Source organism: Myxine glutinosa, chromosome 1, assembly GCF_964187855.1.
Source record: "Myxine glutinosa chromosome 1, kmMyxGlut1.1, whole genome shotgun sequence".
Classification (NCBI taxonomy): domain Eukaryota; kingdom Metazoa; phylum Chordata; class Myxini; order Myxiniformes; family Myxinidae; genus Myxine; species Myxine glutinosa.
In genome coordinates, this window is record NC_136261.1 from 77,112,114 (window position 1) to 77,136,187 (window position 24,074).

At 46.7% G+C, this 24,074-nt stretch overlaps 1 protein-coding gene across 1 annotated transcript in view; it reads right to left on the reverse strand.

Moving 5' to 3' along the window:
• UQCRC2 (ubiquinol-cytochrome c reductase core protein 2) overlaps positions 1–22,698 on the reverse strand; it is a 131,762-nt gene extending 109,064 nt beyond the window's left edge. The window contains exons 1-2 of the mRNA XM_068113783.2: positions 22,447–22,698; positions 3,976–4,059 (exon numbers count right to left, since the gene is read on the reverse strand). Of these exons, the coding sequence (XP_067969884.2) occupies positions 3,976–4,059; positions 22,447–22,512 (150 nt within the window). The 5' untranslated portion in view covers positions 22,513–22,698. The remainder of the gene's footprint in view (positions 1–3,975; positions 4,060–22,446) is intronic.
• Between the last annotated feature and the right edge of the window lie 1,376 nt (positions 22,699–24,074).

Genomic DNA, 24,074 nt, shown 5'->3' on the forward strand with positions numbered 1-24,074 from the left:
AACTCAACATTTCCTCCATCTGCAGCTCCCTCTGTGCACACCTTACACTTGAATGTAGCTGCCACACTGGTTAATGACCCTCTCAAGCCACTACATTTTTGATGAACCCACTCAGCGCACATTGTACATTGAATGGAATTCACTCCGACACCCTTCCTGCACACAGCACACGGCCACTTCCCAGTTCTTTCCACCTCACCACATGCTTTACCACTTGCCATCACCTTCGTTTTTCCGATATTCACCTTCAGACCTTTTGTCTTCATACATTTCTTCCACTTGTTCATCTTCTCCTTCAGTCCATCCATACTTTCTGCAATCAACACCAGATCATCTGCAAACAACAACTCCCACGGTAAACCTTCCTTTACGTTCTGAGCCAGCACCTCCATCACAGCTACAAATAGTAGTGGACTTAGTACCGACCCCTGATGCACTCCCACCTTCACCTCAAACTCACCACTGTTCCCGTCCTTCGTCCTTACAGCTGTGCGCGCTCTTTTGTACATTGCCATCACCACTCTGATCAACCATTCCTCCACTCCTAACTTCCTGAATGCCCATGTCACTACTTCACGTGGAACCCTATCAAATGCTTTCTCCAGATCAACAAACCCAAGAAACAACTTCTTCCTCTTCTCCATATACTTCTCCTGCAACTGCCTCACAATAAAAAGCACGTATGTCGTTCCTCTTCCTGGCATAAATCCAAACTGCATTTCGTCAATCTTCACTTTCTTCCTTATCCTCCTCTCCAACACCCTTTCCAATACCTTCATTCCATGCTCCAATAACTTTATCGCTCGATACGAGCCACAGTCCAGAGGGTCACCTTTCCCCTTGTATAGAGGGACGAGGGTACTCAGTTCCCCATCCACTGGAATGCGGCCTTCTTTCACCACCAGATTGCAGATCTCTGTCATTCTCTTCACACCCCAATTTCCTGCTGCCTTCAACATATCTCCCACAACTCCCGTCGGCCCTCCCGCTTTTCTACTCTTCATTGCTTTTATCGCTTCCTCAACTTCCTTCTCGGTTATCTTCTCTGCCGGTCCTAAAACTGGGTTACTCTCTGTGTTGCCATCCCATTCATTCTCTGCATTCAACAGCATTTCCATATATCTCTTCCATCTTCCTTTAATTCCATCTGGGTCCACAACCATTTGTCCCACTTCATCCTTCAAGCAACTCACCCCCATCACATCACACCTCTCTTTCGCTATCTGCTTTGCAATCCTGAATACCGCTCTCTGACCCTCTTCCAAATCCAAACGTTCTCCGAACATTTTCCTACATGCCTCCTGTGCCTTTGCTACCTCTTTCTTTGCAGCCTTCTTGGCTGCCTTATAACTTTCATGCTCTGCCTTTTCTGCCCCCATACCCTTCGCCTTCTGCCACTCCTTGAACTTCTTCCTCTTCTCGTCAATCTTCTTTCCAACTTCATCATCCCACCACCATGTTTCCGAGTGCCTCAGTGGTCCTTTTGTCCATCCACATACCTCACCAACGACTTTCTTTCATTGACATCCAACCACTTTCAAGCTCAACCACTTCATCCTCTACCATATTCAGCCTCTCTTTTAATGCCTCCCTCACTGTCACGTCTTTCAACCTCCACACCTTCATTCTCGGTTGGTACTTCACCCGCCGAGCTCTCCTTGCACCTTTCACCCTTATGTCGCAGACAACCAAGTGGTGCTGTGAAACAGCCTCCTCCCCCGGGATCACCTTTGTGTCCCGGAGGTGCCCCCTATCTCGCCTACGCACCAGCAGGTAGTCAACGGTTGTCGTTGACCCACCTGACGTGTATGTAACAAGCTTATTATCCTCTTTCTGGAACTGAGTATTACAAATCAACAAATCAGCTCCATCAGCAAACTCCAAAATCCTTTCACCTTCTCCATTTCTCACACCATATCTGTAACCCCCATGAACTCCCTCAAAACCGTCCATACTCCTTCCCACATGTGCATTTAGGTCTCCTCCTACAACAACAACTTCCTCATCTTTCACGTTTTCCATCAGCTTCTCTATAGCACACCAGAACTTGTCCTTCTCTTCATCACTCCGACCAACCTGCGGAGCATATCCCGAGATGTTGTTCACCAAGAGCTTTCCAATCATCATTTTCACCATCATCAACCTTTCACTCACTCTAGTCACACTCACCACACTGTCTTCAAACTCCCCAGAAAACAGGACACCAACACCATTCACACCTCCTGGGCACCCTTGCCACACAAACTTGTATTTCTGTCCCTGCCTACCCTTCACCATTCTCACACCACTTCCCTTCCATCTCGTCTCCTGCACACAACATATGTCCACTCTTCTTCTGACCAATACTTCCAACACTTCTCCTGATCTCCCTGTCATTGTCCCTACATTCCATGTCCTAAACCTCAGAAACCGATCTCCACGTCGGGAATCAGACGTTTCGTCGTCATAAATGGAATGATTTCCACCCTCGCTTCCATCGGGTTCCCCACCTTGAGTTTTGACGAGAGGGAGTGGGGTCCCCCACGGGGTACTTCGGGCTGTACCCTGCCCATATGTAGTTGTAATTGTCATGGTTCTCTTTTTGAGGCAATGTTTTTATGGCCGGATGCCCTTCCTGACGGCAACCCTTTTCGTCGCCTCTTACGACACGCAGGGATACGGTGTACCTATTCTAAACCGGGGTACACACCGGGTCGGTCAGAGACTGATAGACAGTTATAAGAAACGCCTCCTTGAGGTTGTTTCTGCCAAAGGGGGAAATACCACCTATTAGAGCCAAGGGTGTACTTACTTTTTCCACATGCGAAATTTGCATATATGTTTATTTAAATTATACAATTGACTACAAAATGTAAATATTTCATGATATTTGTTATATTATATCACCTTTATCTATCAATATTGTTGAAATGAAGATCAAATAGCTGTATGTTGAAATATGATGAAAAAGTCAAAACTTTACATGGGGTGTACTTACTTTTTCATGTGACTATTTTAAACAAGAGGGAGAATTGCTTTGTAATACATGTCCCCTACTGGTCCCAATGAATGGTCTTGTTCCAAGCACTCAGCAATTATTAGCAATATACAGTAGGAAAAATTGTTTTAGGTATGCAAAGCTACAGAACAAGTTGCAGTTTCTGTAACTTATTATTTCAAAGTCATGTACCAAGTTTGAGTTCAATATTTTAAAAGGTAAGGGGGAAAAGTCTGGAAAACTGACCCATGTATAATGTGATATTTTCTAAGTCCAAAAAGGGCATGCGTCCTTGAAAAATTGACGAAACGCCCTGAAACTCAAACTTATTCTGCAAGTCATCATAACAAAGACATGTACCTAGTTTATGTTGAATATGTTGAAGGGTATCGGAAAAAAGTCTGAAAAACCACAGGTGGGACGGACAGACGGAGAGCAAACCTATAGTCCCCTCCGGTGAAACCGGTAGGGAACGAATAAATACCATCCGTTTCCCCACCCTACAGGTGGGTGTATAAAGTTTGACTTAAATTAATTAAATGAAGAATGAATAATTAATTTAAAAAATAAGCAATAAGCACAACCAATGACATAGACAATAAGCACATACCTTACTCTGTTGAGCGCATTTGACACAAATATGTCCGTTAAGGTGTAGGAATGATCTGTACATCCAGAAATTGTAGGCCGATGTAGCAATAGCGGGATGGAGTAGCCATTCCAACTTAAGTGGAAATTTCCACGTGGCAATAAAAGGGTGTGTGACCCTTGGTCAGTAAACTTGCATATCTATAATACTACTACTGCAAAAAACAAACAAACAAAGTGATCCTTCATGCCATCTTACTGAGGAGAGGGATGGAACCTGGACTGTTTTTTTTTTGCCTGAGAATTGCTCCTGCTCCGTCTCATCTTAGCGGGGAGAGGAGTGTAGCGTAATTAAGCAAGCAAACTTGTAAAGAACCATCAAAGTAACTTTAACAGGGAGTGTATCAAACCTTCAACTCTGGAGAAGGGAGATTCTGCTTGGTTGACTCCTGTCGACCCTCAGTCACCAAAGCAGGTCGACTTGCATACTTTCTCTAAAAACACAGGCAAGAAAGGTACATCTATTACAAGTCATAACTCATTGTCAACCATAAATACAAGCAGGAGAGGTGGGGAGGGTGGTGGTGGCAGAGTTTGTGGGGTTCGCGATAAGCATATATAGTCATGGCCATAAATATTGGCACCCTTGCACTTTTTTCAAATAACTCGAAATTTTCTCGAAAAAAAAGTTGAAATTGACAAAAAGTATTTGGTCTCCACAATTCCTTATTTAATTGTTTATATTACAGAACCTTTGTTTTTGATTTAGAACTTAATATCCTTTTAAATCAGAAAATAAAAAGAAATGGCATTGACAAAATTATTAACACCCTAGACTTAATATTTGGTAGCACAGCCATTGGACAAAATAACTGCAGTCAAGCACTTCCTATAGCCATGAATGAGCTTCCTGAATATATCTACTGGCAGTTTGGCCAACCCCTCTTGTGCAAACTGCTCCAGTTCCCCAGTTTGGAAGGGTGCCTTCTCACAACCGCTGTTTTCAGATCTCACCACATGTGTTCAATGGGATTTAGATCTGGACTCATTGCTGGCCACTTCAGAACAGTCCAGCATTTTGTCTACAACCGTTCCTGGGTGCTTTTTGAAGTGTGTTTGGGGTGATTGTCCTGCTCCAAGACCCATGACCTTCGACGGAGACCCAGCTTTCTGACACTGGGTTGAACATTGCGCTCCAAAATGCCTTGGTAATCTCTTGATTTCATGATGCCATGCACACATTCAAGGCACCCGGTGCAAGAGGCAGCACAGCAACCCCAAAACATCAATGAACCTCCTCAAAGGTTTGACTGTAGGAATGAATGAATGAATGATCGTTTTAAGGCCATTTTCCCCGCTGGAGTGGGGGTTAGCCTTGCGGGCCCCATGACAATCATGGTTCCCTGTTTTGAGGCAATGTTTTTATGGCCGGATGCCCTTCCTGACGCCAACCCTTGGTCGCCTTACGATGCGCAGGCATACGGTGTACCTATTCTAAATCGGGGTACATGTACATGTTTGACTGTAGGGAAGGTGTTATTTTCTTTAAGGCTTCATTTTGTTTTCTGTAAACATAGAGATGATGTGCTTCACAAAAAAGCTCTAATTTGGTCTCATCTGTCCACAGAACATTCTCCCAGAAGGATTTTGACTTGTTCAGGCAGACTTCAGTCAGGATTTCATGTGTCTGTCTCTGTCTCTCTCACACACACACACAGCAGTGAGCTCCTACCATAGAACCCCCTTTCATTGCGTTGGTGACGGATGGTGCGAGTTGAAACTGTCGTACCTTGTGTCTGAAGGTCAACTTGAATCTGTTTGGCAGTTGATCGAGGTGCTTTCTCCACCATTCAAACAGTCCTTCGCTGCAATCTTCGATCAGCTTTTCTCTTGAGGCCATGTCCAGGGAGGTTGGCTGCAGTGCCATGGGCCTTAAACATCCTGATAACATTGTGTACGGTGGCACAGGAACATCAGGGTCGCTGGAGATGGGCTTGCGGTATATAGCCTTGAGATTGTCCATGCTTGGATACAATCTTGTGTCTGACCTCCTCAGACAATTCTCTGGTTTTCTTTCTTTTCTCCATGCTAATTGCGGTACACACAGTGACACAAAACAGCAGAATAACTCCTTTTCTCTTCTCAAACTGGTCGAAGGAGTGATTTTTATATTGCAGGCACCTGCAACTCACCATAGGTGAGTTCAATTCCAAAGTAAAAGAGAATCACCTGCTTGAAATCTAATTATTTCTAACAACTTCTAAAAGGTGCCAATAATATTGTCCGGGCCATTTTAGGTTTTCTGTGTGGAATAAGCTAAGATGTAATGATTTTTTCAGCTTTTTTTGTTTTGTTCCACTGCAAATCAAAGAAATACAAATGTGGATACCAAGATATTTTTTTATTTCAACAATTTTCTGGAAGAAATGGTGCATTATTTGAAAAAAGTGCAATGATCTCTCTGACTCGCTTGAAAATCCTCTCTATCTCTTTGCTGATAACTCCACTCTCTGTCGCTCCATTCCTCAACCCTCAGATCGGCAGTCTGCAGCCTCCCCACTCTCTGCAGACCTGGACAAAATCACAGACTGGGCAAACAAGTGGAACATGTCTTTCAATCCTGACAAATCTCACACTCTTACGATGTCTCTCCGAAAAGACCGACTGGACAACCCTCCCATCCACTTTCTGAATAATCCTCTCCAAGAAGTTCTGTCACTCAAGCTTTTAGGTCTCACTATCTGCCATGATCTTTCCTGGGAAAACCACATTTCAAATCTGGCCTCCAAAGCCAGTCGCCGACTGGGCATCCTCCGTCGTGCGAAGTCCTTCCTTGGCACACCTGAGCTCCTCACCACATACAAGGCTTTCATCCGCAGCTCAATGGAATACTGCTCTCCCCTCTGGGGTGGTGCTCCTGCCTCACACCTAGCTCGTCTTCACGCTGTTGAAACCAAAGCGTTCAGAATCATTGGAATCTCCTGCGATGAAGCTAACTCCAAGGGCCTTTCACTCACTCACCGCAGGCAGGTGGGTGGTCTTTCCGTCTTCTACCGACTCCTCTCCGGCCTTGCCCCCCAGCTCTCTCTGGCCTCTGTCCCCCAAATATTCCTACAGGTCGCACAAGATCTGCCTGCAACCCTCTTATGGTTAAACTGCCAAAATCAAGACTCTCTGCTCACCTTCAATCCTTCATTCCTCTTTTCTCCCGCCTCTGGAACAAACTCCCTCACTCTCTTCAATCCCACTCCTCCCTCCAGGTCTTTAAAACAGCTGTTCACCACCATCTCTTATCTTCCCCCATCCAAAACCTTGATCTTTTCTACCCCCGCTAATTTCACCCCAAATCCACTTTTTTGAAATGCCAACTTCTGTCCTGGAAGTCCTTGTGTTTTATACTTCTCCCACCCCCACCCCCCCTCCCCATGCCTCCTCACCCCCATGCCCTCTCACTCCCACACATCTCCCCATGTCCCTGCTCTCAAATGTTGTTTGTGTGCTTCCCCTTCTCTCCCCATCTTGTCTACCGCTCCCTCTTTTTATATATTTTGTTTGTCTGTTTGATTTGTTTGTGAAATAAATGTTAGCTCTTTCACGAGCCTCGATTCTGCATACACACACAATAAAAAAAGGGTGCCAATATTTTTGGCCACTACTGTATAATGCCTCAAAAACGTCGGGTTTCCTTCCTTTCAGTTAAGTGTTTAACAGCAGTAGCGACTATTTCAAAAGGTAATCATACGTGTTTGTGGTTTATATTTTTTACTTCTGGTCGGGGTGCCCCACAAAACATTAATATTATGCTATCATTGCAGTATTGTCATTACTACATTACAGTATTGTATTTTGTCATTATAAGCAGCCTTGGGAAATGCCACGACGAGCTATCTAAACACCTTAACACGGAAAACCTCCTTGGGCAGGGGGGCAGATGAAATCACTACAACCTCCACTGTGTCCCTTACTCCTCCTTTCAAGGTTGGTTGACATTGCAGAAGTAATGACCGAATGTATTGTGGTCAGACAGACAAACAGACACCAAATTTCATATTTTTGTACGATTTTTAAAAACTGCTGAATGAACTATAATGTCTCCCCCCCCCCTTCCCATCCCTCCAAAGCGCTACAACTTATTGCAACCAATTACAGACTTCTTTCCAATGTACAAAGGCGTCAGGAAAGGCATCCGGCCATAAAAACATTGCCTCAAAAAGAGAACCATGACAATTACAACTACATATGGGCAGGGTGCAGCCCGAAGTGGAGATCGGTTTCTGACGTTTGGGACATGGAATGTAGGGACAATGACAGGGAGATCAGGAGAAGTGGTGGAAGTATTGGTCAGAAGAAGAGTGGACATATGTTGTGTGCAAGACACGAGATGGAAGGGAAGTGGTGTGAGAATGGTGTAGGGTAGGCAGGGACAGAAATACAAGTTTGTGTAGCAAGGGTGCCCGGAGGGCGTGAATGGTGTTGGTGTCCTGTTTTCTGAGGAGTTTGTAGACAGTGTGGTGAGTGTGACTAGAGTGAGTGATAGGTTGATGATGGTGAAAATGATGATTGGAAAGCTCTTGGTGAACGTCATCTCGGGATATGCTCCGCAGGTTGGTCGAAGCAATGAAGAGAAGGACAAGTTCTGGTGTGCGATAGAGAAGCTGATGGAAAACGTGAAAGATGAGGAAGTTGTTGTGGTGGGAGGAGACCTAAATGGACATGTGGGAAGGAGTATGAATGGTTTTGAAGGAGTTCATGGGGGTTACGGATATGGTGTGAGAAATGGAGAAGGTGAAAGGATTTTGGAGTTTGCTGATGGAGCTGATTTGTTGATTTGTAATACTCAGTTCCAGAAAGAGGATAATATGCTTGTTACATACACGTCAGGTGGGTCGACGACAACCGTTGACTACCTGATGGTGCGTAGGCGAGATAGGGGGCACCTCCGGGACACAAAGGTGATCCCGGGGGAGGAGGCTGTTTCACAGCACCACTTGGTTGTCTGCGACATAAGGGTTTATGGTGCGAGGAGAGCGCGGCGGGTGAAATACCAACCAAGAATGAAGGTGTGGAGGTTGAAAGAGGTGACAGTAAGGGAGGCATTAAAGGAGAGGCTGAGTAGGGTGGAGGATGATGTGGTTGAGCTTGAAAGTGGTTGGATGTCAATGAAAGCTAGTCTGTTGGGAGCCGTTGGTGAGGTATGTGGATGGACAAAAGGACCACCGAGGCACTCGGAAACATGGTGGTGGGATGATGAAGTTGGAAAGAGGATTGACGAGAAGAGGAAGAAGTTCAAGGAGTGGCAGAAGGCGAAGGGTACGGGAGCAGAAACAGCAGAGCATGAAAGTTATAAGGCAGCCAGGAAGGCTGCAAAGAAAGAGGTAGCAAAGACGCAGGAGGCATGTAGGAAAATGTTCGGAGAACGCTTGGATTCAGAAGAGGGTCAGAAAGCAGTATTCAGAATTGCAAAGCACATAGCGAAAGAGAGGTGTGATGTGATGGGGGTGCGTTGCTTGAAGGATGAAGTGGGACAAATCGTTGTGGACCCAGATGGAATTAAAGGAAAATGGAAAAGATGTATGGAAATGCTGTTGAATACAGAGAATGAATGGGATGGCAACATCGAGAGTAACCCAGTTTTAGGACCGGCAGAGAAGCTAACTGAGAATGAAGTTGAGGAAGCGATAAAAGCAATGAAGAGTGGAAAAGCGGGAGGGCCGGCAGGAGTTGTGGGAGATATGTTGAAGGCAGCAGGAAGTTGGGGTGTGAAGAGAATGACAGAGATCGGTAATCTGGTGGTGAAAGAAGGCCGCATTCCAGTAGGTTGGGAACTGAGTACCCTCGTCCCTCTATACAAGGGGAAAGGTGACCCTCTGGAGTGTGGCTCGTACCGAGCGATAAAGTTATTGGAGCATGGAATGAAGGTATTGGAAAGGGTGTTGGAGAGGAGCATAAGGAAGAAAGTGAAGATCGACGAAATGCAGTTTGGATTTATGCCAGGAAGAGGAATGACAGATGCGCTTTTCATTGTGAGGCAGTTGCAGGAGAAGTACATGGAGAAGAGGAAGAAGTTGTTTTTTGGGTTTGTTGATCTGGAGAAAGCATTCGATAGGGTTCCACGCAAAGTATTGACATGGGCATTGAGGAAGTTAGGAGTGGAGGAATGGTTGATCAGAGTAGTGATGGCAATGTACAAAAGAGCACGCACAGCTGTAAGGACGAAGGACGGGAACAGTGGTGAGTTTGAGGTGAAGGTGGGAGTGCATCAGGGGTCGGTACTGAGTCCACTACTATTTGTAGCTGTGATGGAGGTGCTGGCTCAGAACGTAAAGGAGGGTTTACCGTGGGAGTTGTTGTATGCAGATGATCTGGTGTTGATTGCGGAAAGTATGGATGGACTGAAGGAAAAGATGAACAAGTGGAAGGAATGTATGGAGACAAAAGGTCTGAAGGTGAATATCGGAAAGACGAAGGTGATGGCAAGTGGTAAAGCATGTGGTGAGGTGGAAAGAACTGGGAAGTGGCCGTGTGCTGTGTCCAGGAAGGGTGTCGGAGTGAACTCCATTCAATGTACAATGTGTGCTGAGTGGGTTCATCAAAAATGTAGAGGTCTGAGAGGGTCATTTACCAGTGTGGCAGCTACATTCAAATGTAAGGTGTGCACAGAGGGAGCTGCAGATGGAGGAAATGTTGAGTTGGATCTTGGAGACGGCGTGAAGCTGGAAGGTGTGAAAACATTTTGCTACCTCGGAGACATGCTGAATGGAGAAGGTGGATCAGACTCGGCAACGGTTGCTCGAGTGAGATGTGCATGGAAGAAGTTTCGGGAACTGAGTGGCGTGCTGATGAGGAGGAGAGTGTCGCTGAAGCTGAAGGGAAAGGTGTATGCTGCATGTGTGAGAAGTGTTATGATTTATGGGAGCGAGACATGGGTAATGAACGTAGAGCAGCAACGAAGGCTGGAAAGGGTGGAAATGCGAATGGTTCGATGGATGTGCGGAGTATCGTTGAGAGAGAGGAAGACAAATGATGAATTGCGAAAGATGATGGGAATATTGCCTGTGATTGATGCTGTGAAGAGGAACAGGTTGAGATGGTTTGGTCATGTGTTGAGGAAGGATGAAAGTGACTGGTTGAGAAGAGTGATGGAAATTAATGTAGAAGGAGGTAGAGGACGGGGAAGACCGAGAAAGACTTGGCTAAAGATGGTGGAAGAAGAAATGCGGGCAAGGGGATTAACAAGGAGAGATGCAGAAAATAGGGCAAAATGGAGAAGATTGTCATGGGGACCGCAAGGCTAACCCCCGCTCTAGCAGGGAAAATGGCCTTAAAATGCATGTTGTTTCCAATGTACAAAGGACCTTACACCCCAAAGAGTAGGGCACAGCCATTTTGGAATTGGAGCTATTGAAAACACAAACACACAAACACACACACGGCGTTGCCCAGGGAAATTCAATGAAATATGTATTTAGATTTTCCTGCATGACAAATTGGTGAACGTTGGCCTTGTGGTTTCATATGAATGACCAATGTTAGGCGTTGCAAAATGCACTTGGACCGTTTTCCCCTCTTCCATCTTTTTTTAAAAAGTTTCCTCTGCATTTAAATGCTGAGGAATACCTATTGTTTTTCCTAGCTTATTATTATTCTTCTGCCTGATTTTTCACCTCCGAAAACTTTAAAAAAAATCAATGTTCTCCGCAACTGTTGGTCCAATTGACACTAATTTTTCACCAAGTGGTTGGCAAGACATGTAGAATTTTTTTTACTACTAATTATGACGTCATAGGTCACGTGCTATGGGTGCCATCTTGGAAAATACCTTCAACTTTGGCCCTCTATGTCTCCGAAATGGCTCAATGGAAAAAAGTGACTCGTGGCTCATTCTAAAGAACTCTGCAATGGGATCAAAAAACATGTTTATTTACGATATTGTTGCGGATATGGGATTTGGCCTCCATCCATATCCGCTTGTAAATATTCCCCTATTTCCCCAATACTCCCCAACTATCCCCAATCCCCCATTCCCTAGTCCCATTGTCTGTAAACAACACTCTGTAGCCCCGACCTTCCCCTTTTTCCCCCATTAAAGGTCGTGCCCAGGTTCACCGCATCTCACGTAGACAACTATAGGACATCTTGCTAGTTATTCTTAGTCTATGTCAGTTAAGGACTCGTTTCCATTAATTCTGACTCTTCGTTGCACCAGAATGTGATTGTATGGCACCAGTAGTAAGTTTAGGACCTCCCAATACCTCCCCACAATCTCATCTCCGCATCCTCCCATCATCTCATGAAGCAACAACACCAACAACAACAACAGCGGCGCGGGGAGTGCGCGTCCTCACTCCGGCTTGGTTAGCCGCCATTGACCATGTGCTCCGACGGGGTTACCACACAGGGGCTGACTGTCAGCTCCTCGTCAAGGGCGGAGCCCGGTAACCCCCCCGCACCCAATAAGAAGCGGCGGACCGATTCCATCTGGGGCGGAGCTAACGAGCCGAGGGCGTGTCACTCCCCGCTGGATATACGCAGCCACTTACCGGAGGTGACGTCAGATGCGCCCCCAGCTTGGAGAGAGAAGTCGCCACCTCCAAGCGCTGGATACCTCCCGCCTCTTTGGACCGGACCGGGTCGATTCTGCCCCTGAGCCAAGGTGCACCTTGAGCCATCGACTACCTGCCCCTCCTTGCCATCAATCCCTGTGTGAGTCAGCCTTGTCCCGTTTGTCTGTGGTCTGTCGGGGCTAAGATACGACCGTGTATAAGTGCCTACCTTTCTGTGCTGTACCTCGTGTCCGTGTAATCTAAACGTTCTGCATATCCCATATTATATCCTCCTCCGGAGGTCTTGAGAACTGTACCCCTGGTGTCGTGTCATTTAACCCAGCCGTTGTGTCCTTTCCTTCATTGATTTAGCATAGCGCGATTCGGCCAACGTTCGAGTGTAATCGGGTAACTTGTGCGAACACGGCGGCCATTCCGCTCGGTCAAGCAACATCTAAGTCGTGTCCGTAACAATTGGTTGTCAGGAGTTGGATTCGGACCTGGGACTAAATTTGTTAGGCCCAAATTTTGGAACACCAATTGTACTATTAGAGTAACAATTGGTGTCGGGAAGTGGGATCGGTCCCGGAGCGCGTTTCACGCGCTCGAAATTATAACAGCGAAATTTGATTGCGTTTTACAAAAAAAAAAAAAAAAACCCGAATTTTGGAAGTCGCGCTATGGCAGATCAAGACGGCTGGGTTCCGGTAGAGGAGAGTGAGGCAGGGTCGATCCAGGACCAAATTGAGGGACATGAGGAGAGCGAAGCAGTGAGGGTAGCAGACGCACAAAATGGCGGCCTCGCACACATGGTTATTGTGGCGCCAAATTTAGCCGCGCCCGCGACCGTAGCAGCGCCGCCGATGGATTGGGGCCTATTTATGGAACAAATAAAGGCGCTCATGGTCCAGACAAGTGAAGACCTGAGGAGTGACTTGGGAAACCAATTGGGGTAATGGGGAAGCGGATGGATGCTCAGGGTGAGCGATTGGAGGGCCAAATGGGGGTAATGAGGGGCGAAGCGAGGGGTACCGGTGAGGGGTTAGACAATAATTTTAAGGGATTAGACAAGAAATTTGGGAAGTTAGACGACAAATTTGAGGGGTTAGACAACGGGATAAAAGAGGTGAAAAATGGGTTAATGGGGGTAGAAAACAGAATGGCCGCTCAAGAGAATCAAATGGAAGGGATGCAAAAGGGGTTAGAGGGGTTAGAAAACAGTATGGAAGGCAAATTGAGGGACATGAGGAACCAAGCGGAAAGGGAAGTTAAACAAATGGGGCAGCAGATAGAGGGGGTCAGAATGGGGGTAGAAACCAAACTGGATGCTCACAGGGAGGAAATGGAGCAGATGAGGGTGGCATCTGGGCAGGAGATGCAAGTGATGGGAGAAGAGATCAGAAGAGGTGTGAGTGAGGAGGTCGGAGGAGTGCGCGAGGAGGTGAGGCACTGTAAGGAGCGCATGGAGAAGGAGGTGAGAAAGGGGACTGTAAAATTGCAAGGGGGTATAGAGGAGTTGACGCTGGGAGTAGAACAACTGACAGTGGGACAAAAGGAGTTGGGGGACCAGGTAAAGAAGAACACAGCGGTAATAGAGGGTTTAAAATCGACACAGAAGGAGATGAAAAAGGACGTAGGGGTAATTAAAAAAGAGTGTCAGACGGTACATGAGGACCTGACGAGGAAAATGGACAAGGTGGTAGAGGTGATGGAGGTTAAAGAGCGGGAGGTGCGGGAGCACATAGAAAAAAATTAAGTGGAGTTAGAGGAAGAACTTAAAAGGGCGCACGAGGAGATGAAGGAGGTGAAACAGAAATTAGAAGAAGTGGAAGAAGGGGTGAGCGAAATTAAGAAGCGACGGAGAGAGGATAAGAAAGAGATAAAAGAGGAGGTAAAAGAATTGGTCCAAAGTCTGTGTTCGGATCGTGATGATGTGCTCATTAACCGGATGAGGGGTTCGCAGGTGATGGAGGAGAAGCGAAGAGAAAGAGGACCCGGTGTAAGTGGTGACCAATATGGTCGTGCGTATGATGCGCCAGGTGATTTAATAAGCTTGGGGGTCGAGATAGACCCGGATGTTCGTGAGAGGCCAAGAGTGAGGTGTATGGCTGGTCCGGAGGGTATGGAACGAGGGTGCGAGCAAGAAGGTCCGGTGATGGGAGAGGTGCGAGGTGTGGGTGAGCAAGGTTGTGGTGGTATGGAATGGGTAGCGGATTGCGGAAGTGTGACCCATGCATCGACACCAACAGGGGTAGTTTTTAGAGGGACAGGGGAGGCACGAGAGCCCCTTGGGGGTAATGTACTGTGGGGGCCCGGCCGGTTCGGCCCCGCGCTGACCCCGCAAGGGGCGACGCACGGGGTCCGGCAGGCGGGCAACGACTCGCATACGAGGTGGTCCCACAAGGTCCCACTCGCGCCATATGACGGTGGGTAAGGGTGGCATCCCTGCCACCCTTCCCATGATGTGGGGCAAATGCGCTATAGATTATGGGGTGTATGGCAGTGAAAACTAGCCCGGGTGGGTTAGGATATTGATAGGGATCTAGCGAAGATGACAGTAGGTAACGTTAAGATTAGTTAGTGACTGATACCTGTAGTGGGGACGCAGGTAGATTAGTGTGGATGATAATGACGTGGGAGCGCAATAGTTTAAAGGGACGACTGGGAAGCGCAAGTTTCAGAAGGGAGTAGTTAGCTGAGATGATGCCGTGTGTGTGAGAATTGAACAGGTGTTCGACGTGCGGTCGCCTAGCAACCCATTTTACCACCGGATGTGCACGTGCGGTCGCCTAGCAACCCATTTTACCACCGGAAGTGCACGTGCGGTCGCCTAGCAACCCATTTTACCACCGGATGTGCACGTGCGGTCGCCTAGCAACCCATTTTACCACCGGATGTGCACGTGCGGTCGCCTAGCAACCCATTTTACCACCGGAACGTGCGGTCGCCTAGCAGCCTAGCAGGTTGCACAGTTGCACAGGTGTGCAACTGGACAGGTGTGTGGAGCAGTGTGTGAGTAGTGAGTGTTGTGCATCAGCGCGAATGCGCTTGGGGAGAGAAGGGTGCAGGCGGCACCAAGAGTGAGAGCACAGGTGTGCAAGTACAGGTGTGTGGAGAGAGTTGGAGTAAGTGGTACGGAGTGGTGTGCATGGTGCGAAGGTGTGGATGGGGGAAGAGTGGACCCCTTTCACGAGTACCCGGGGCGGGTAGTGTAAGTGTTAGGTAGAGGGTATAGGTAAATTGTGGTTGGATATTGGCATTTGTGGTGCGATTGCAGAATGGTATTGTGGATGGGTGCATTAGTGTTGTGGAAATGGCTGGGCGTGTAGCCTGTTAGTGTGTGTAGTTGGTTGGGCACTCCACCACTGTGAGGATGTCGGCCAGGTGAGGCCGCAGGTGGGCTCTGGGAGCCGTTAGTGTCAGTGGGGCCCGAGGATCCGGAGGACGGACCCGGGTAGCCCAGTGCCAGAGAGGGCACCGAGTGGGGAGCGCGCCAGAGGGCCTTCCCCAGGTAGTTAGGTTAGGGTAAGGAGCAGGTAAGCTCGGAGGCAACTGCAGTGGTGGAGGTGTGCAGGTGGGTAGACCTGCTGGGAGAGCTACACGTCGCGGCCCAGAAATTGTGAGAGGGCACCGGGAGATGAATCGGGGGAGTGAGACCCCAAATTGAAAAGCACCACAGTTTGGTCAATGGGAATTGGTTTTTAGAACCCATAGTGTAAGAGGGCCAATGGTTTGGCAGGAGAAAGACCCCGGGTAATGTAAAGTTGTTAAAGTCATTTAGGAAATAGTTAGGATTGATGAACCTGTCGCACCATACGCAGCCACTTACCTGAGGTGATGATGATGACTCCACACCTGTGTCTCTTTGTTCTGTGTGCAGGAAATGAGAATTGCTGTGAGGATTTGTGAGACACATCACGACGTGGATGAGACATTGGGGCGATTCCATCTCTCCCTCCTTAGGAGGGACTGATGATGAATTGGTGATGGCAAATTTTGATGTTGAGTTGGAAATGGCAAATTTGATTGGTTAGGAGGGAGAGAAGACGAATTTGGTTTATGGGAGGAACGGGGAAGACAGTAGGGACGTTTGTTGATTTGTAAAGTAGATGTTTATGGGTAGTGTTGTGTTTTGTGGATACAGTAAGGGGTAAGGGAGGGGCAATGTAGGTTACCTGGTGGGGGGGGGGGGGGGGGCGTACGGTAGGAACGTACCTGTCTCACCTGGTTCCCATGTGCCCCCAGTGTGCATCATCTTGTATTGCGTGCACTTTTGCGCCCTTACCACCTTACTCACTTGTCTTCTTCTTTTGTCTCCCACCTCCGAGGATCTGGCTTTGGGGCAGAGAGAGAGGAGAGAGAGGTGCTGGCTCCGCAGTTGTGGGCCTGTACTTTCGCTGCTTGCTGCCTGGATCGATACACCATATGGACCGCAATGTTTGTGGCCGCCCACCATGGACCGCAGTTCTTTTGCGGGCAAGCACCACCCGTGGATGGACCTATTGGTCAACGTGGCACCTATGCCATACAGGTGAACCACTAATAGTTGGCCCCCTGACGGCCACAATTTAGAAATGGACGCGGTTGGCGCCTTTCTTTATTTGTGAAAGAAGCCAGAAGGCCAAGTACACCACAGGAAGGCAAGACCAGCGGCAGAACATCGGCCGGCTGCGACACCACCGGTGATTGTTGAACACTTTATTGGTGCACCGGATGGTGCTGACTGTACATTATGGGGTAGTGCTTTTGGTGCTTGGAAGGGGTGCTCTGCACATTATTAAAGGCCGTAAGGTCACAGAGCACTCGTGGGTTGGTGTATCGATGCTGGCATGCGTGCTCTCTCTATGCATAACATCTGCATGTGTTCCTCCAAAAACAGGTCCTGGATCGTAGTGTAAATATCAGTGTAGTCTTGTGTAAATAATGCTCCCTACCGGCTGTATGTTTAGTTTGAGAATTCTTTCCGCGATTCGGTTATCCTGTGGGTGTGTTTCTGTGAGGAGAAGGGTGCAACGTCGCAGGGGGACATATTTACTCATTTGTGAACATCTGTAAAACTGTCGCACTCAGGGTAGAGTTAATAGTAGAGGGAACTACATCTGAGTGCCACACTAACGTAGGTAAAGATTTATCGGGTCGGGACGCCCCGAGGTAGAGAAGGGTGCAATGTTGCGGATATGGGATTTGGCCTCCATCCATATCCGCTTGTAAATATTCCCCTATTTCCCCAATACTCCCCAACTATCCCCAATCCCCCATTCCCTAGTCCCATTGTCTGTAAACAACACTCTGTAGCCCCGACCTTCCCCTTTTTCCCCCATTAAATGTCGTGCCCAGGTTCACCGCATCTCACGTAGACAACTATAGGACATCTTGCTAGTTATTCTTAGTCTATGTCAGTTAAGGACTCGTTTCCATTAATTCTGACTCTTCGTTGCACCAGAATGTGATTGTATGGCACCAGTAGTAAGTTTAGGACCTCCCAATACCTTCCCACAATCTCATCTCCGCATCCTCCCATCATCTCATGAAACAACAACACCAACAACAACAACAGCGGCGCGGGGAGTGCGCGTCCTCACTCCGGCTTGGTTAGCCGCCATTGACCATGTGCTCCGACGGGGTTACCACACAGGGGCTGACTGTCAGCTCCTCGTCAAGGGCGGAGCCCGGTAACCCCCCCGCACCCAATAAGAAGCGGCGGACCGATTCCATCTGGGGCGGAGCTAACGAGCCGAGGGCGTGTCACTCCCCACTGGATATACACAGCCACTTACCGGAGGTGACGTCAGATGCGCCCCCAGCTTGGAGAGAGAAGTCGCCACCTCCAAGCGCTGGATACCTCCCGCCTCTTTGGACCGGACCGGGTCGATTCTGCCCCTGAGCCAAGGTGCACCTTGAGCCATCGACTACCTGCCCCTCCTTGCCATCAATCCCTGTGTGAGTCAGCCTTGTCCCGTTTGTCTGTGGTCTGTCGGGGCTAAGATAAGACCGTGTATAAGTGCCTACCTTTCTGTGCTGTACCTCTTGTCCGTGTAATCTAAACGTTCTGCATATCCCATATTATATCCTCCTCCGGAGGTCTTGAGAACTGTACCCCTGGTGTCGTGTCATTTAACCCAGCCGTTGTGTCCTTTCCTTCATTGATTTAGCATAGCGCGATTCGGCCAACGTTCGAGTGTAATCGGGTAACTTGTGCGAACACGGCGGCCATTCCGCTCGGCCCAGCATAACATCTCAATAAGTCGTGTCCGTAACAATATTAAAAGTGCTAACCTTGCGAAGTTAGAATTCGACAAATAGACCCCTTAAATATGATTTTTTTATTATTACATGACCGTGGTTTAAAAAAAATTATGTTCAAAAAACTTTCGACGTCATATGTCACATGGTTCGGTCGCCATATTGTTTTTCGTGAAAAACACGAAAACACCTTTTTCTCCGCAACGGCTGAACACATCGAGCCCAAACTTTGCAGGCAGGATCGCATGCCCATGATGAACAAAAACTTCCCGAATGTCGACGTTGTACATCGCATCATTTAGGAGTTATGACGTTTTTAAGTATAAACTTTAAATCCTATCTTCTCCCGAATTCCTGATGATACAACAAACAACAGGCATTTTAAGGCCATTTTCCCTGCTATAGCGGGGGTTAGCCTTGCGTGCCGTGCCCCATGACAATCTTCTCCATTTTGCCCTATTTTCTGCATCTCCCCTTGTTAACCCCCTTGCCCGCATTTCTTCTTCCATCACCTTTAGCCAAGTCTTTCTCGGTCTTCCCCATCCTCTACTTCCTTTTACATTCATTTCCATCATTCTTCTCAACCAGTCACTTTCATCCTTCTTCAGCACATGACCAAACCATCTCAAACTGTTTCTCTTCACAGCATCCATCACAGGCTCTATTCCCATCATCTTTTGCAATTCATCATTTGTCTTCCTCTCTCTCTCAACGATACTCCACACATTCACCGAACCATTCGCATTTCCACCCTTTCCAGCCTTCGTTGCTGCTCTACGTTCATTACCCATGTCTCGCTCCCATAAATCATAACACTTCTCACAACACATGCAGCATACACCTTTCCCTTCAGCTTCAACGACACTCCCCTCTTCGTCAGCACGCCTCAGTTCCCGAAACTTCTTCCATGCACATCTCACTCCAGCAACTGTTGCCGAGTCTGATCCACCTTCTCCATTCACCATGTCTCCTAGGTAGCAAAATGTTTTCACACCTTCCCGCATCACGCCGTCTCCAAGATCCAACTCAACATTTCCTCCATCTGCAGCTCCCTCTGTGCACACCTTACACTTGAATGTAGCTGCCACACTGGTTAATGACCCTCTCAGACCACTACATTTTTGATGAACCCACTCAGCGCACATTGTACATTGAATGGAGTTCACTCCGACACCCTTCCTGCACACAGCACACGGCCACTTCCCAGTTCTTTCCACCTCAACATATGCTTTACCACTTGCCATCACCTTCGTTTTTCCGATATTCACCTTCAGACCTTTTGTCTCCATACATTCCTTCCACTTGTTCATCTTCTCCTTCAGTCCATCCATACTTTCTGCAATCAACACCAGATCATCTGCATACAACAACTCCCCACGGTAAACCCTCCTTTACATTCTGAGCCAGCACCTCCATCACAGCTACAAATAGTAGTGGATTTAGTACCAACCGCTGATGCACTCCCAACTTCACCTCAAACTCACCACTGTTCCCGTCCTTCGTCCTTACAGCTGTGCGTGCTCTCTCATACATTGCCATCACTACTCTGATCAACCATTCCTCCACTCCTAAACTCCTCAATGCCCTAGCTTCCTTCATTCTTGAGGATATCAAGTGGAAACTTTACACAAACGTTCCCCATTAGGGGAAGTTAAAACATTACGTGGGAAGTTTTGAGAAGTCACATGGTTTGGCCACAATAAATAATTGATCGAAAATCTTAAAAAGCTTCTTTCTCTTGAAGCGCTGCATTGATTGACTTGAAAATTTATGCAATGTAGCTCTCAAGTGGAAAAAGTGTTTAAAATTTCAACATGATTGGTTGTACAGTCTGGAAACTATAAGTTATTGAGTGAAGAAGAAGAAACTCTGCATGAGCTTCTCATGACATTTCAAGGATTCTTCTGGCAGTGCAATTTTTCAAGTTTATGATATTTAAAAATAATTTTCTCTGCAATGGTTTGACCAATAGACAGGAAATTTTCACCAAAGGAGTGCTTTGGCGTCCCGTCTGTCAGCATTGGTTGATGGACGTTAAGCTGGCCTTCCCAACAGTCGGCATTAGTTTCATCAAGATGAAATTTATTGAGCATCATCTGGGGATAAATTGATGGAGAAAAAAAGAAAAAAAAAAGAAGTGAAAGCAGGGTTGTATCAAAAGCGGGGTTGTTTCAAAGCGGGGTTGTATCAAAGCGTGTCCGATGAAAGTGCGGTTATATGAAAGTGGGGTTGTATGAAAGCGGGGTTGCATCAAAGCGGGGTTGCATCATAGCGGGGTTGAATCATAGCGGAGTTGAATCATAGCGGGGTTGAATCATAGCGGGGTTGAATCATAGCGGGGTTGAATCATAGCGGGGTTGAATCATAGCGGGGTTGAATCATAGCGGGGTTGAATCATAGCGGGGTCGAATCATAGCGGGGTCGAATCATAGCGGGGTCGAATCATAGCGGGGTCGAATCAAAGCGTGTCCGATGAAAGTGCGGTTATATGAAAGTGGGGTTGTATGAAAGTGGGGTTGTATGAAAGTGGGGTTGTATGAAAGTGGGGTTGTATGAAAGTGGGGTTGTATGAAAGTGGGGTTGTATGAAAGTGGGGTTGTATGAAAGTGGGGTTGTATGAAAGTGGGGTTGTATGAAAGTGGGGTTGTATGAAAGTGGGGTTGTATGAAAGTGGGGTTGTATGAAAGTGGGGTTGTATGAAAGTGGGGTTGTATGAAAGTGGGGTTGTATGAAAGTGGGGTTGTATGAAAGTGGGGTTGTATGAAAGTGGGGTTGTATGAAAGTGGGGTTGTATGAAAGTGGGGTTGTATGAAAGTGGGGTTGTATGAAAGTGGGGTTGTATGAAAGTGGGGTTGTATGAAAGTGGGGTTGTATGAAAGTGGGGTTGTATGAAAGTGGGGTTGTATAAAAGTGGGGTTGTATAAAAGTGGGGTTGTAAGAAAGTGGGGTTGTATAAAAGTGGGGTTGTATGAAAGTGGGGTTGTATGAAAGTGGGGTTGTATGAAAGTGGGGTTGTATGAAAGTGGGGTTGTATGAAAGTGGGGTTGTATGAAAGTGGGGTTGTATGAAAGTGGGGTTGTATGAAAGGGGGGTTGTATGAAAGTGGGGTTGTATGAAAGTGGGGTTGTATGAAAGTGGGGTTGTATGAAAGTGGGGTTGTATAAAAGTGGAGTTGTATAAAAGTGGAGTTGTATGAAAGTGGGGTTTATGAAAGTGGGGTGGCGGAGGAAACTGGTCATCACTGCCAGCAGTTATAAAGTGGCAGTTCTCGTATTTATTTTATTTTTTGAATACAACAAATCACGACAACCTCAACATGCGATCTTCTCAAAACATATTACTCGATCGCTCCCGGTAAAAACCCAGCCAGTGTATAAGAAACATACTCACTTGAGGCCTGAACACAGAGGTGTTATAATAAACGTGCCAAGCAATCTTGTCAAAAGCAGGTGCATGTGTAAACAGGATAATTAAATTTGTGCTGTTGACAACAAATCATTAGGCTACAACCTCAACATACGATCTTCACAATACATATTACTCTATTACACCAGGAAAAAGAAACCCAGGCAGTGTACAAGCACGAAACCCAGGCAGTGTACAAGCACAAAACCCGATCGAGGCCTGAAGGTCAATTGTCTGATTTTATCTAGGGTCACTTATCCGAAGATTTTATCCAAACTTTTTATTGTATTTTTTTATCTTTTTTTTTTTTTAACCTAAATTATTTTTGTCCAAAGAGCCCTCGACCTTCCTCTGGATGAAAGAGGAGGGCATGCAAAGTGTCGTTGCACTGGTTCCTCCTGCAGTGTCCGAATGTATAAGCTTTTGTTGTCGTTTGAAGTGATAAGTATGTATGAGAATTGCAGCCATGTCCGAGTGTTACCATAAAGGCAGAAAACGAAACTGATGGAAACCATATTTTCAAATTAACCAGGAGGGTTATACTTATAAAGGTACCAGGGTTAAAAGACAGAGGACAAGGACAAACTGGAGTGGACGCGTTTTCGAGGTGGAAGGCGCGAACCCGAGGCGCAGGTTTCTGCATTCTCATCTGCAGATCACCCAACCGTGGCTTCTCCTCCGTTTACTTACCGAGAGGAGCAGAAGCAGAGGACGAATCGTGCAATCCTTCAACTGTACACCGCGCAACGCCGCCATTTCCAGCGTCCGGGTATTCTCTTCTCTCCTCCCGTCCCGAGTCCCGTCTTTTCTTCACATCCGTAAATACAGTACATATAATCAAAAAAAAATGTACAACAAAGAGAAGTGCTCAAAAAATACTGAATGCTATACGAATATAAGGAAATGACAAGGCAACTCGCACATTTCACGAAACACAGAGGTACAACCGCGAATAACCTTGTCATGTCCACAAACACTGCACTAAATGAACCGTAAATGAAACCAGAAAAAATCGTGCACGAAAGAAATTCTGACATTGCCACGATAAAGGTATTTTAGAAAGTTTTAGATTTTTATTGTTGATTAAAATTTCGTGCTTTTGAGGTCTTTTCTCAAATCTTCATTATTGAATTTTATTTCTGAAACTCTTTGCTTAATTCCCTTTGCACATCTTAATATATTAATTTAAAATCATTATTATGCTCGACATACCACAGGACTTTATATGTATTAATTGCAGGTGTAGTTATAAATAGTACAAAGCATAAAATTAAAACACGACCGGTAGCTTCAATGTTTGTGTCACCTACATATAGCTTATGGATTATATTATAGGCTAAGCTGTTGTAATAATTACGATGGGCAATTTAACTTATTTTGTGATGGTTAACGAGATAAATATTCAATACCTAATATGTGAGGAAGTCTATGTACTCGCTACACCCAGATGAAAGAGACTTTCATGCGATCACTGATCAGGCACACGTGACACGTCAGTACTATCAAAGCACAACCAAAGTGCTCAGTCTGTTTAATTATTCTCATACCTACTTCCCTCCAGCTCCAGGACATCAAGACAGCTGTTCATCACCATCTCAGGTACCATCCCTCATCCACAGGACCACAACTATGATCTTTTCTACCCCCATTAATTAACCCACCCCTTTCTTGGTTTCTCTTTTTTCCTTCCACTTCAATGATTGAGTGAGTGTTTGTGGCTGTACCCATCGAGGATCTTGTACACACACTGTGTCCACACCTTGCTCTTATTCCTCCCCATGTCTAGGTCAGGTCAGGTATGGGAGCATGCGCGGGAGCAGTGTGTTGCTGCGTACACTTTCCGCTAGTACTCCAGAGGCCTCTGTCTGGCCATCCCCCAGACAGATGCCTGGCCCATGGCCCATCCCCATCTCCTTGAGATGCTGATCATCCTGCTGCAACCATGAGGCATGTGGTCAGTCCGTTGGCCTCCACCCACGAGGCTCCCTCGCTGAGAGAATCTGGAGAGTAGGATCAGCGTCAGGAAAACGAGCCACATGTTCATACAGCCACAGCTGACGCTCAAGAACTATACAGGTAACAAATTTCATCTGAGTCTCTCTCAGCAAACACTCGTTGGACATAAACTCTGACCAGCGATTGTCAAGGATTGTTTGAAGAGATCTGGTATCGAAAGAGTTAAGTCTCCATGTCAGATCATTGCTCAAGAGTCCAAGTCTCACATCTGTAGAGCAAGACTGGAAGCACAAAGGACTGAAAGACTCAGACTTTTGTCCTCCTGCAGAGGTATCGACAGCGACACACACCATGATTCAGTG